The 15663-nt window shown below is 40.7% G+C and overlaps 1 protein-coding gene across 7 annotated transcripts in view; it reads right to left on the bottom strand.

Annotated features, from left to right (window-relative positions):
- Window positions 1–958: 958 nt before the first annotated feature.
- Window positions 959–15663, bottom strand: part of FANCL (FA complementation group L) — a 71824-nt gene continuing 57119 nt past the window's right edge. For 4 of the 7 annotated variants that reach the window (XM_078769003.1, XM_068129329.2, XM_068100282.2 and 1 more), the window contains 7 exons: window positions 14714–14864; window positions 9115–9198; window positions 8893–8938; window positions 8718–8799; window positions 5642–5758; window positions 4105–4176; window positions 959–1270 (listed from right to left, as the gene is read on the bottom strand). In XM_078769003.1, coding sequence (XP_078625129.1) covers window positions 1244–1270; window positions 4105–4176; window positions 5642–5758; window positions 8718–8799; window positions 8893–8938; window positions 9115–9198; window positions 14714–14864 — 579 coding nt within the window. In that variant the 3' untranslated portion in view covers window positions 959–1243. Of the gene's footprint in view, window positions 1271–4104; window positions 4194–5641; window positions 5759–8717; window positions 8800–8892; window positions 8939–9114; window positions 9199–14713; window positions 14865–15663 lie in introns of all 7 variants that reach the window. The other 3 variants (XM_078769001.1, XM_068100280.2, XM_068100279.2) reach the window with 1 other exon arrangement.

Genomic DNA, 15663 nt, shown 5'->3' with positions numbered 1-15663 from the left:
CGATAGCTCGCCTTCTCTTTGTGGAAAACACGGTACTGAGAAGAAGAAGAGGATGATGTGCTTGGATATAAAACACGCAATCGTCGAAAAACATGAGCGAGGTGTCGAGGAGGACGTATATAACGGCAGAGGAGAAGAGCATGCCAGGCCACAACTTGTGGATATAAAACACGCAATCGTCGTGTTTTATATAAAACTTGTGCTTGGATATAAAACACGCAATCGTCGAAAAACATGAGCGAGGTGCCGAGGAGGACGTATATAACGGCAGAGGAGAAGAGCATGCCAGGCCACAACATGTTCAGAGTGCCGGCGATAGCTCGCCTTCTCTTTGTGGAAAACACGGTGAGATCCTTAACATCCAACAACTAATGGGACGCAAACGGGGCGCCCAGTTTAGCGGTACACACATTGATGAATCACCCTGCCTGTGATTCACCCATGACAGGTTATAGCTGGGTCGGGATTCAAACCCAGGCTGGACAGTTTAGACTTTAGAGTCAAGTGTGCGTACCTCCAGTCCAGGCCATCCTGCCAACTTGTATGCTGCATACAGGTGAAATATAAAGCGCGAGATATTTTTATATATACTGTATATTTAAAAAAAAATTGGTGTGGTTTTTGGCGGGCTGGAACGGATTAATAGCATTTCAATGCATTTTAATGGGGAAATTTGATTTGAGAAACGAGCAATTTGAGTTACGAGCTCGGTCACAGAACGAATTAAACTCGTAAGTCAAGGTTCCACTGTATATATATATATATATATATATATATATATATATATATATATATATATATATATATATATATATATACACTCACACACAGATTTGAGGGTCCTGGAGGAACAGATCGAAGAAAACAGAAGACATGGAAGGGGGCGTTGGGTTGTTAGGGTTACCCCAACAGCTCTCACCCTGAAACTTGAACAAATGAAAAATTGAAAGACAATCAGTTTGTGCTTCTTTCAGTTGTATTCCCCAGAAGCGAATGTTGAAGTGCATCGTCAGCATTCTAGATGGAAGCACCCAGAGAACATGAGTGAAGTGGTTACCGTGGCACACAAAACCGAGCTGTGACGATGTGGAAGCGTCACGCACTCCTCAAGCTCCCGTTCAGTTGGACAACCTTGGCAAATCTCCCTCTAATAAAAGTAAGACCTTTTTAGGTCTGCCAAGCCGATTCATAGGACCAGGACCTTTTACAGCCCCCATTCAATCCAACCAGATTTCTCGGGTCATTAGGGTTTCATCTTCACGGAAATAGGCTGAAAACAAACAAATCAACAAATAAAAGTGGTTTGTAGAAAAACGATCTCCCATTTAGACAGAGATTAAGACATCAAAAAACATTATATGCATTATTCTATTCAGGATAAACAGAGATCACCTTTTGCATAAGATTATTAATGGAATAGATCGAGCACCAACAAGAACAAGTGTCGCATGAATATTAATTTTGCCTGTTAGTTGGTCATGAGGTATTAAAAGAAAAGTAATCTGTCAGAAGGATTCCCTGGAGGTTGGTTGTTAAATGTTCGAACAGAAACCCTCCATCCCAAAAGTCAGAGGAGAGAGTAATGCATTTCGGTCCGTTTGTTTTTCTATCTGTATGTCTGTACATAATGAGTTGTCTGTACATAATTTTTCTATCTGCCACAAACACCACCTGGTAGCCAGTATTACACGTTATCCTTTTTATTTTCAACCAGGTACCTCTACAAAGTATGCCCAAGGTGTTTACAAAGTTATATTACAGTTCGTATATATGATCATGTTAATCTTAATATCTGATCATGTTAATCTTAATATCTGATCATGTTAATTTTAATATCTGTTCATGTTAATCTTAATATCTGATCATGTTAATCTTAATATCTGATCATGTTAATTTTAATATCTGATCATGTTAATCTTAATATCTGATCATGTTAATCTTAATATCTGATCATGTTAATCTTAATATCTGATCATATTAATCTTAATATCTGATCATGTTAATCTTAATATCTGATCATGTTAATCTTAATATCTGATCATGTTAATGTCAATACCTGATCATGTTAATTTTAATATCTGATCATGTTAATTTTAAAATCTGATCATGTTAATTTTAATATCTGATCATGTTCATTTTAATAACTGATAATGTTAATTTTAATATCTGATCATGTTAATTTTAATATCTGATCATGTTAATTTTAATATCTGATCATGTTAATTTTAATATCTGATCATGTTAATATTAATATCTGATAATGTTAATTTTAATATCTGATCATGTTAATTTTAATATCTGATCATGTTCATTTTAATAACTGATAATGTTAATTTTAATATCTGATCATGTTAATTTTAATATCTGATCATGTTAATTTTAATATCTGATCATGTTAATATTAATATCTGATAATGTTAATTTTAATATCTGATCATGTTCATTTTAATATCTGATCATGTTAATTTTAATATCTGATCATGTTAATTTTAATATCTGATCATGTTGATATTAATATCTGATAATGTTAATTTTAATATCTGATCATGTTCATTTTAATAACTGATAATGTTAATTTTAATATCTGATCATGTTAATTTTAATATCTGATCATGTTAATATTAATATCTGATCATGTTAATCTTAATATCTGATCATGTTAATCTTAATATCTGGTCATGTTAATCTTAATATCTAATCATGTTAATCTTAATATCTGATCATGTTGATATTAATATCTGATAATGTTAATTTTAATATCTGATCATGTTCATTTTAATAACTGATAATGTTAATTTTAATATCTGATCATGTTAATTTTAATATCTGATCATGTTAATATTAATATCTGATCATGTTAATCTTAATATCTGATCATGTTAATCTTAATATCTGGTCATGTTAATCTTAATGCTGATGTCAATGTTAAGCTTAATTGATTAATGTTGGCCTTTCCTCTTGTGTGTTCATTATACTAATTTATCATGTTCTGCAGAGAGGGTTACGACACTTTGTAAACACACTGTACAATTGGAATGCCAGTATGTCTATAAAGTACATACTATTAGAAAGTGAGCATGTCTATAAAGCATATACGATTAAGAATGCGAGTACATCTATAAAATTATGTCTGCATCAGTAAAATACGTTTATCCATAAAATATGTACCACATAATCTTCTTCTCCTCCTCCTCTTCCCTTTATAAGGGGTGAGGTCGAATGGTATCAAGCTTCTGCCCTACTTTGACTGCGATACTCCTCCACTTCCCTCTGTCCTCAGCCAACTCTCTCCACTCTCCAACCACCCCCACCTTACTGATATCCCTCTTCACACAATTCTCCCATCTCAACCATAGTCTACCTCTTTTCCTCCTGCCTTGTTCACTCACCCTATCCACTCTCTGTGCCATTCTCAATTCCCCCGTCCGCACCATGTGTACAGCCCATCTCAGCAGGCATTTCACCACACCATTCTCCTTCTATCCACCTTCTTCAATCCCGAAATCCTCCTGACCTAGTTGTTCTCACAAACCTGCAGCCTCTGTTGTTGTCTCTGTTAGTGCCACCGTAAAGTTAGTGTTAGTGTTACCGTAAAGGTAAGCCGGCATTACACAAATGGCATCAGAACCTTTCCTTTCAATCTCCTTGAATATTAGTTCCTCTACCCTCCTCCACACATTCACTCCCACCTGAATCCTCCTCCATACACCTGCCTGCCTGCCCATGACTTACCATCCCCAGTCACTGTTCCCCCCAGATACTCAAACCTTTTTCCCTGTATGATCTCCTTCCCCTCCAACCTGATATTCCTAAATAAATACACATGATTGGAACATTAATCTATACAATAAAACTGAAAATGTCTGTTTGTCTGCTGTATGAACAAAAACCTACATTGTCGATGCATCGTCTATACATCACATAAACACCACAAAATATAGCACACAAAACAAGTGCTGGTGAGGCTCTGCAATTTTTGATTGCTTTTTCCAGTTTAATTATTCTTTTCCATTTAATTGATAGGGATTTTGAATGGTGCTGCCTTTTCATACCAAGTTAGCCTGACCAAACTTTACATGAATATGTTACATATGGGGTTCTTACCTTATTGCAATAAGGGCATTCTCCAAACACCAAATTGAAGCTCTGGCGACAGGAAGGCAAGGATCGGAACCACTGTGGTATAAGGCAGACTGTAATGATTAAACAAACACAAAGAACTGCCAGATGTCAACAGATGAAGCACAGGAGCTAGTTATCTCCTTCATAATAAAGAAAAAGGAACACCTACATATTATGTTTACAAGTAGGTTGGGGGGCTAACTTGAGTTAAAATATTTTGAAGGAATAAAAATGGATGGGAAGGAAGGAAGGAAGAGAGAAGCACGCACACACATAACACGCAATTGATTAATGTTAGCCTATCCTCTTGTGTGTTACTTGTATTCATTTATCAAGTTCTGCGTATCATATGTATCAAGATATTTGGACATTACAGTGACCAAGTGATTTGGCTATAAAATAAATTTTTGATTTATTGATTAATCAATTAATGGAATAATTAATGATAATTTAATCAAATAATGAATTCATTATTTAATTTTTTGATTTATTAATTATTTAATTATTTTTCAAAACGTTTTTTTTTTTTTTTTTTTTTGTTGTTGTATACAAGATCGAGGCTCGTGAAAGAGCTAACATTAATCACACAAAAAGACAAACCGACACACAAAACACACAAAAAACACACACACAAACACACAAAAAACAAGGGGAGCAGCAGACAAGATGGGGAGAGAGGGGGAAGGACACAAACACAACATTTGAGAGCAGGGACATCGGGAGGACTTGGGGGGAGGTGGGAGAGGAATAAAACATATGAACACTGCAAGGACTCTGGGGTGAATTACCGGGGGTAGAAAAGATCAAGGTTTTCGATGGGGGAAGATAAGAGATGGTGGTGAACAGCTGTTTTAAAGACCTGGAGGGAGGAGTGGGATTGAAGGGAGTGGGGGAGTTTGTTCCAGAGGCGGGAGAAAAGGGGAATGAAAGAGTGAAGGTGAGCAGAGAGTTACAGAAAACAGAGAGAGAGAAACGTTACAGAGACAGAGACAGAAACAGAGACAGAGAGAGAGAAAACGTTACAGCTTTAGATGAAACCCTGGTGGTTTAGGTATGCTATTTAGCAAATTGATTAAGAAATTAATTATTTTACGATTACTATTTATTTATTTTAATTATGCAATTAATCAATCAATTATTGTACATTGTACTCCCTCCCAATGCCGTCTCTTTGTGCTGCACGGTGACGTCACCGGGTGCTGAAGGCACCCCAGCAATGCAGTGCACTGGAGGATATGCTGAAACAATGTCCATAGATAAACCTTGTTGTTTGTTGTTTATGTTAAGGGTCAAAGTTTACCATAAACAGGTTCCTCAAGTACAATTGTTTATATTCTACAGGAATGGGCCTAGATATCTCCAAGCTTATTATATCATACTTGGAGCTGCAGGAAACATCAATCTTACGTATTGACCCATCCTCGTATACCAATAATGCCTTCCCTCACCCTTCGACTTGTAACCAAACACAGCCATACTGTGCAAGCAAAGCAGAACATATTAACAAACTGGTACTCACTTCATATAGACAGGTCTGGTGGTAGGGTTGACCACACCGAGGATCGTCGCACACCTGGTCTGGCAGTGACGAGTCAAGCCGGTACATATAGCAAATACCACACTCCAGGCTGAAATCCTGCCGAGGACGAGCGTACAAGGATATATCAGATTTGTGTGTGCACACATACTGATTGATACAAAAACCTGTATTATAGGCACAGCGATATTGTCAGGTCAAAGTGGCACAGCGACACGTAACTACAACACTTAATCTATTATTAATTACTTTTACAATGGTCGATATGACACAATGGTCGATATGACAGTAACCGAGCACCTCCGCAAAATGGAAACACTTTAACCTTGGTGTGGATGAATTGCAATGACCCAGCAGTTTCCAGTTACACAAACAATTTCTCAGCATGGCTCGTCATATCCTGAGTGTAATAGAAAGACTACCGATGTAACGACCTGAGACAGGTAATACTGCAGACCGAGGAGACAGAGATTTAGGCAGGATAGAGTGGCATAATTTTTTTTAAATTGCACCGTGGGATTCGAGTCCATCATAAAGCGCTATCAGTGAAGGCAGCTGGTTTGCTAACTCTTCAAAGACTGGTGTACTCAGACACATTGCCTATTACTAAACAAAAGGTACCAGGCAACCGATACTAGGGACACTTCCCACTCCTACCTTAAAAAGGACATCACAGGTTGTCTCCATGGAATCACCACAAAATAAAATAAGAAAGAGCAATCAGAGATTGCAGACCCTCGCCGGGATGTGTTTGTGTGGTGTTTATTAGCTGCTGTGTTTGAATGGTTTATTGACGACGTAGATTTATGTTCAATCAAATATAGCTGCCACTCCACGTGTACAATGACGTCATCAATGTAATTCTCACGTACAATTTTTGTGTAGATCATGCTCAAGAAATTTCAAACTGATCGGATCTAATTATGACATCATAATGAAGGCACAGATGACATCATCATGAATATATGTTGTTCCCCATGGGGAACTTGGCAATGAGACAATGGTACTTGGCAATTAGACGTTTCAATTTTTTTCCATGGAGTGGTTTCGGAGATATAGAAGTGCAAAGTTTTTCAAAGATGGCGTCCATACCACGTGACCTATGACGTCATAATAATTAAAACATTATACAGATGGAGGGGCTCCGATGGTGAAAATTTAGTGTCAATCGAACCAACAGTTGCAGAGAAAAACATACTTACTCTGTGCAGACAAACAGACAGACAAATAAACAGACAAATGAAAAATCACTCATAGATATAGTTGGTGGTTGAATTTAGTTTGCTGATATGTAAATCCCATTCAAATTTCAAGTGAATTGGATGAAAATTGAGGATTTTAGAAATTTGAAATTGTTGTTGACCTTTGGCTTATGTTGACCTGTTGACCTTTTGGCCAATGTTGATCTCATCAATAGTTGGTGGTTGAATTCAGTTTGCAGATATGTAAATCCTCTTCAAATTCCAGGTCAATCGGATGAAAATTGAGGATTTTAGAAATTTGAAATGGTTGTTGACCTTTGGCCTATGTTGAACTTTTGGCATATGCTGATCTCAAAAATAGTTGGTGGTTGCTTTCAGTAAGGTGATATAAAAATCCTTTTCAAATTTCAAGCCAATCGGATGAAAATTGACGATTTTAGAAATTTGAAATTGTTGTTGACCTTTGACCTATGGTGATCCCAAAAATAGTTGGTGGTTGAATTTAGTTTGCTGATATGTAAATCCCATTCAAATTTCAAGTGAATCGGATGAAAATTGAGGATTTTAGAAATTTGAAATTGTTGTTGACCTTTGGCCTATGTTGACCTTTTGGTCTAAGCTGATCTCAAAAATAGTTGGTGGTTGAATTCAGTTCACCGATATGTAAATCCAATTCAAATTTCAAGTCAATCGGATGAAAATTTAGGATTTTAGAAATTCAGAAAAAGTGGTTGACCTTTGGCCTATGTTGACCTTTTGACCTATGCTGATCTCAAAAATAGTTGGTGGTTGAATTCAGTTCGCCGATATGTAAATCCTATTCAAATTTCAAGTCAATCGGATGAAAATTGAGGATTTTAGAAATTCTGAAAAAGTGGTTGACCTTTTGCCTATGTTGACCTTTTGGCCGATGCTGATCTCAAAAATAGTTGGTGGTTGAATTCAGTTTGCCGATATGTATATCCTATTCAAATTTCAAGTCAATCGGATGAAAATTGAGGATTTTAGAAATTTGAAAAATGTGGTCGACCTTTGGCCTATGTTGACCTTTTGACCTTTTGACCCCAAAATATATAGGATTTTGTCGGACCACGAACTCTACCATTTGGTAAAGTTTCGTGAAGATCGGTTTAAAATTGTGACCTGTAGGCAAGTATAAGTGAGTGGACAGACAAACAAACACACACAAACACACAAACCGGAGTGAGCAACATACTTGCAAAAAAATATTTTTTTTTTTGCCAAGTAACAAACGGACCCAAATGCAATACCCTCTACTCTGGTGAGGGTTACAAAAAAAATAAAATCAAGATATCTCTTTTTTAAAATAATTTTTTTTATGTCATTTTTAAACAAAAAAATATCAAAATAAAAAATAATTTTTAAAAGGAATCTTTTTTAGAAATCTCACTCTTCACCGCATTTTCCCTTGTGCCCCAATGTCCTTGCAATTCATATAAAGTCCATCTGTGTATTGACATCTTTGTCCTGCATGCTATTTGTCCATACAAGCAAAAGCATGAACTTTAGATCCACATTATTGAATTGGAATTCGTTCAGGAAAACGCAAGTGTCGACCAAAAATTCCATTTGTTGCACAACTCTGATCACGGAGCTCACCATCACGAGATCCATGCCCCGTTGATCACAGTTCACTGGGGGTCCATGTGATCAAGGAGATTTCTCTTTCTCAAACGATTTGTGAATGGCAAGATGCATCATGATCGAGTGACTAACATACTGCAGGGTTTATCGTCTAGAACTCCAGTCACAGATGCAAAAGGTCATTCATTGATCATTTATGGATGGATTTCGTGAAAATGTGACCATCTGGGTTCATAAGGAAAGAAACTCACCGACTTGCTATGGGAGATGGCGGATGGAAATTCAATTCCGAGAATGCTCTGCAGATTCCGCAGAATGCTCAGCTGTGGATCCCTGGATTTGTAAAAAAAAAAAGACAAGTCACAAACACACTTGCAGCACAGGATGACACATGAGCAAAACTCATCCTGAAAAATCTCAACTCACCAATGGTGCATTTTTGCATTGAGTTTCTTCTTCAACGGGGTCACCACTGCAATTTGGCAAAGGTGAAAAACAAAAGAAATATCACTCATGGGCAGGTTTACATTCCATAAATGCAACTGAACTCGACACTTCAAACAAAACTGGCATTTTGCTTTTGGCCCCGGCGGCTTTTGGCCGTCTAGTCTCCTTACACAGACAATCCCCTCCGAGCTATGGCCTCACCGTGTTCGGGTCCAAGGAGTCGGCATTCTGGAAACATCCGTGGGTGTCGTGGATCGACCTCCATATGCAAGGATGCATTGTTTCCTTTTGTTAAGAAAAGATGACGAAGAAAGCATTAGTGATCAAATAAAAAAAACACTGGATAGAGAAACCTCTGAGGGATACATTGAATGTGTACAAAAGTTTTGGCCACATTGTATGTGAATGAATGAATGAATGAATGAATATGAATGATCGTTTTAAGGCCATTTTTCCCCGCTAGAGCAGGGGTTAGCCTTGCGGGCCCCATGACAATCATGGTTCCCTGTTTGAGACAATGTTTTTATGGCCGGATGCCCTTCCTGACGCCAACCCTTGGTCACGCTCTTACGATGCGCAGGGATACAGTGTGCCTATTCTGAATCGGGGTACACACCGTGATCATTCATCCCAGCAAGCTGGTACTCAATTTGCCGACCTCGGAAGGATGACAGGCTGAGTCAACCCCCCCTGGCGTTAATTCAGCGATCGACCGGGATTCGAACCCAGGATCCTAAGATCCCAAGCCGGGACCCTAACCGCTAAGCCAACGCTAGACTAGAATCTAGTTCTAGAATCTAGTTCTAGTTCTAGTTCTAGTTCTTTTAGTTCAAAAACTAGAATGGCACTCGGTAGAGCGCATACCTCTGCCAGGCTGAACAGTTTATCTTTTGTATCTCACCGATAGGCTGGATCTAAACGGCTTGTTCTTGTCACACACCCAACCTCTCCACCTAATTTCGTCCAAATCCGTCCACATCATTTTGAGATATCCTGCTATATATCGTTTCATATCTGCCCTGTCTCCCAATGGTAAAGAATCACTTAAAAGATTCTCCTCGCTGGATCCTGATGTGGATCTTCACCAAAATCTAATCATTTTGTCCTTGTCACATATGCTATCCCTCCACCAAATTTCGTCCGAATCAGTCCACAACTTTTTGTGATATCTTGTTCACAGACAGACAAACAAACAAACAGAAAATCAGACAGACAAACAGACAGATATGGGTGAAAACATAACCTCCATCCACCTTCGGTGGCGGATATAATTAAGGGAGGTTAAGCTGTAAGTGCTTAAAATATCATTTTCTTGGATCTCTGAATAGTGAGATAATGTTTTGACTTGTACTTGACTGTTTTTCCTCCCACACCCATTAACTTGTGGATGCAGTTTGGCTCTTACCCTATGCATCCATCGACAACGTTGTCTATACTTTCATACCTATATAATGTAGGTGGCTTCCTAATCATGCAATAACATGTGTCCCAAACCTTGGGACAAAACCCATCCCTCTTGTGTCCCAAACCCATCCCTCTCTGTACCCAGTCGTACCCAGCTGCTCCTGGACTCTGTGTCCTTTCCTCCTGACAAGGTGGAAAATTCTGTTGTTTCATGTTGGTGAAACCGATGTAAACTTTGTTTCGTCGGCCAGGAACCTTGGTGCGGTTTTCGACTGCAACATGACATTTTCCAAGCAAGTACTTCAAACTTGCAAATCAGCATACTTTCAGCTGCGAAAGATCGCATCCATTCGCCACTTTCTTACTCCTCAAGCTGCTCTAACTCTGGTCTGTGCCCTTGTCCTCTCAAGGCTAGACTATTGTAATTCTTTGTATGCTGGCTGCCCTCAGTTTCTCTTGGATAAGTTACAAAAGGTTCAAAACTCTGCCGCTCGTCTTGTCTGTAAGGCGAAGAAGTCTGACCATGTTACTCCGCTTCTTGAATCTTTACACTGGCTGCCTGTCTCTGCTCGTGTGCAATACAAAATTTGCACACTATGTTATAAATCATTGTGTGGAACGGGACATCACTATCTCTCTGATTTGCTCACTCTCTATGAACCTCGGCGACGGCTTCGTTCAAGCGACGACTCTATGACCTTAGAGCCACCGCACACCAGCACCAAGTCGTTTGGCGAGAAATCCTTTTCCTTTGCTGCACCTCTGCTCTGGAATGACTTGCCTTCCTCCGTTCGACATGTTGACTCTCTTCCTGCCTTTAAAACCTCCCTCAAAACCTATCTGTTTCACAAGTCTTTCAAGGTCTAAGTCCTGTTTTCCCTTTGGTTTGAGGTGGGACAGAGATCGAGAGTATGTCTGTGTACATGTGCGGGGGAGGGAAGGGAGGAGGAGGGGGAGGGGGAGTACACATCTGTGGGTTTTGAATGGGGAGGGAGAGGAATAGGGCAAGAGTGAAGGTGTGTCTGTGTGTGGGTATGTTTGTGTATGCGTGTGCGGTGTGTGTGCGTTCGCATGATAATGTAAAGCGCCATGAGGGTAGTTTACTCTGCTTGATGGGGCTATATAAGACTCCTTTATTATTATTATTATTATTATTATTATTATTAAAAGTTTCTGTCAACCCTCGACTGATTCTGCAACTGGACCTGACGGCATCAGCCCACGGGTCCTAAAATCCTATTCTTCCGCTCTTTCACTCCCTCTCTCTGTTCTCTTCACCCTCTCTTTTGCTCAAGGTCATCTGCCATCTGCTTGGAAATCAGCCAACATCACCGCTTTGCACAAAAAAGGTGCAAAAACAGATCCTAGCAACTACAGACCAATCAGCCTGCTCCCAATTATCAGCAAAGTCAGGGAATCCATCATTGCTTCAGATATGAAATCTTTCCTCTTCTCCAATGGCTTGATCTCTGATCATCAATTTGGTTTCAGACCTGGTCACTCTACTCTGGACATGCTGCTTCTGCTTTCTCAACAATGGATGGAGGTCCTCAATGCCAAACAGGAAATTAGAGCTGTCTCCCTTGACATATCACGTGCCTTCGATACGGTCTGGCACCCCGCTCTGCTCACCAAACTCTCCTCCTTTGGTATCCATGGAAATCTCCACGCATGGCTGGCGGACTTCGTCTCTAGTCATAGTCAACGTGTGGCCCTAAATGGGTTTCTCTCATCTCCTCTTCCTATTCAGGCTGGAGTTCCCCAAGGCAGTGTTCTGGGCCCTGTGCTTTTTCTGGTCTTCATCAATGATCTCTCTGACTCTCTTGAAAATCCTCTCTATCTCTTTGCTGATGACTCTACTCTCTGTCGCTCCATTGCTCATCCCTCAGATCGGTAGTCTGCAGCCTCCTCACTCTCTGCAGGCCTGGACAAAATCACAGACTGGGCAAACAAGTGGAACATGTCTTTCAATCCTGACAAATCTCACACTCTTACGATGTCTCTCCGAAAAGACCGACTGGACAACCCTCCCATCCACTTTCTGAATAATCCTCTCCAAGAAGTTCTGTCACTCAAGCTTTTGGGTCTCACTATCTGCAATGATCTTTCCTGGGAAAACCACATTTCAAATCTGGCCTCCAAAGCCAGTCGCTGACTGGGCATCCTCCGTCGTGCGAAGTCCTTCCTTGGCACACCTGAGCTCCTCACCACATACAAGGCTTTCATCCACAGCTCAATGGAATACTGCTCTCCCCTCTGGGCTGGTGCTCCTGCCTCACACCTAGCTCGTCTTCACGCTATTGAAACCAAAGCGTTCAGAATCATTGGAATCTCCCACGATGAAGCTAACTCCAAGGGCCTTTCACTCACTCACCGCAGGCAGGTTGGTGGTCTTTCCATCTTCTACTGACTCCTCTCTGGCCTTCCCCCCCCCCCCACCCCCCACCCCCCCCCCCCCCCCCCCCCAGCTCTCTCTGGGCTCTGTCCCCCAAATATTCCTACAGGTCACACAAGATCTGCCTGCAACCCTCTTATGGTTAAACTGCCAAAATCAAGACTCTCTGCTCACCTTCACTCCTTCATTCCTCTTCTCTCCCACCTCTGGAACAAACTCCCTCACTCTCTTCAATCCCACTCCACCCTCCAGGTCTTTAAAACAGCTGTTCACCACCATCTCTTATCTTCCCCCATCCAAAACCTTGATCTTTTCCACCCCTGCTAATTTCACCCCAAATCCACTTTTTTGAAATACCGACTTCTGTCCTGGAAGTCCTTGGTGCCCTTGTGTTTTATACTTCTCCCACCCCCCCCCCCCCTCCTTCCCACGCATCGTCCCCCCAAACCCTCTCCCTCCCACACATCTCCCTGCTCTCAAATGTTATGTTTGTGTGCTTCCCCTCCTCTCCCCATATTGTCTTCCGCTCCCTCTTTTTATATATTTTGTTTGTCTGGTTGATTTGTTTGTGAAATAAATGTTAGCTCTTTCACGAGCCTCGATTCAGTAAACAAAAAAACAAAAAAAAAAACATTATTATTGTCAATGTGGCCTGGGGGAGCTACAGAGGTGATAACATGACTCGAAGCATTTTTTTTTTTGTTTGTTTTGTTTTTTTTGTATACAAGATCGAGGCTCGTGAAAGAGCTAACATTAATCACACAAAAAGACAAACCGACACACAAAACACAAAAAACAAGGGGAGCGGCAGACAAGATGGGGAGAGAGGGGGAAGGACACAAAAGAGAGGGGGAAGAGGGGGAAGGACACAAACACAACATTTGAGAGCAGGGACATCGGGAGGACTTGGGGGGAGGTGGGAGAGGAATAAAACATATGAACACTGCAAGGACTCTGGGGTGAATTACCGGGGGTAGAAAAGATCAAGGTTTTCGATGGGGGAAGATAAGAGATGGTGGTGAACAGCTGTTTTAAAGACCTGGAGGGAGGAGTGGGATTGAAGGGAGTGGGGGAGTTTGTTCCAGAGGCGGGAGAAAAGGGGAATGAAAGAGTGAAGGTGAGCAGAGAGCCTAGACTTTGGCAGTTTAACCATAAGAGGGTTGCAGGCAGATCTTGTGCGACCTGAAGGAATATTGGGGGGACAGAGCACAGAGAGAGCTGGGGGAGCAAGGCCGGAGAGGAGTCGGTAGAAGACAGAAAGACCACCAACCTGCCTGCGGTGAAGATAAGGGAGAACAGGAAGGAGTGAGACTTTGACGAAGTGACCCATGTGCTGGCTACACATCTGTGAAAAATATAGAGTATAGATTAAAACTAGAACGACACTCGGTAGAACGCATACCTCTGCCAGGCTGAACAGTTTATCTTTTGTATCTCACTGATATGATCTGGATTCGGACCTGAACCAATATAGAATCGGCTTGTTCTCGTCATCTAATCAACTCATCCACCACGTTTTGTCATAACTCGTCCATAACTTTTTGAGATATTGTGCTGTATATAGTTTTTGGCCCCATCTCTCCATGGTGAAGAGTCACTTGAGAAATTAAAAAATCCTCGTATGTGGATTAGGATTAGGATTTTTACCAAAATGAAATCAATTCGTGTTTGTCACACTCTCAATTGGTCAATTAAGTTTCGTCCAAATCCTTCCACAACCTTTTGAGACATCCTGCCCACAGACAAACAGGGGTGAAAACACAACATCCGTCCACCTTCGCTCATATCTATCTATCCATCTATCTAAGGCGTTAACACATGAGCAGCCACTGCTGCTCCCTGTTCTGCCATCTGTTCCATAATGATGATGCGTCGCCACACGATATTTATGTTAGTTTTTTTTGTGTAACCAAATAGATGTCCAGAAAATGCAGATCACAAACAGCCTCTGTATAAAGACAAGTATTGTACATGCTGTTGACAAGATCAATTTTTATATACCAAGGGCAAGGCGGCGGATGGTGTCACCCCTGGTAGGACGTTCCGGTTCCAGCACCCATGTGTTTTGATCAATCTCATCCATTTCATCCCAAAAGGCAGTCAAGGCATCCATAGCATCTGATGCTTGGGTAAGTACACTCTCCAGTGAGCCCTATAACAATGAAATAAAACATTGCGCTCAAAAACGTTGGTACTACACAACCCGTTAATGAAGAGCAAATGCATGAAGATGAATGAAGCAAATGCTTAGCAAAGGTGATAAACTATGTAACATTCTTAGGAGAATGACTGCACAAGATGCGTGGAAAGTACGAACTGTATGTCGTGGAATAACGTGTACAAATGGAGTGAACGCTTTTGGAAACTAGAACAGCACTCAGTAGAGAGCATACTTCCGCCTGGTTGGCCATATCACTCAATGGTGAAGAATCACTTAAAAATTTTAATAACTCTCATATCCGAATCCATATTCAGAACTTCACCAAAATCGAATCTATTTGTCCTTGTCAGACACCCAGCCGGTCCACCAAGTTTCGTCCAAATCCGTCCACAACTTTTTGAGATATCCTGCTATGTATCGATTTTTGGCCCCGTCTCCCAATGGTGAAGAATCACTTTAAAATTCTAGTAGCCGGATCCGAATCCTGATCTTCACCAAAATCTAATCATTTCGTCCTTGTGACATACGCTACCTCTTTGGCAAATTTCGTCCGAATCCATCCACAACTTTTTGAAATATTTTGTTCACAAACAAACAGACAGACAAACAGACAGGGGTGAAAACATAACCTCCATCCATCTTTGGTGGCAGAGGTAAAGATGGATGAGATAGACAAGTTCTCTGTGGTGGTGGATGCTGATCGTCCAGATCATTGTTTCATTGTTTCAGACACAGTGGAATCTCCTGCGATGAAGCTAACTCTGAGGGCCTTTCACTCACTCACCGCAGG

Source organism: Myxine glutinosa, unplaced genomic scaffold, assembly GCF_964187855.1.
Source record: "Myxine glutinosa unplaced genomic scaffold, kmMyxGlut1.1 SCAFFOLD_860, whole genome shotgun sequence".
In the NCBI taxonomy this organism is placed as follows: Eukaryota; Metazoa; Chordata; class Myxini; order Myxiniformes; family Myxinidae; genus Myxine; species Myxine glutinosa.
Note: the sequence above shows the minus strand (reverse complement) of the source record. Positions and strands in the feature narration are given on the sequence as shown.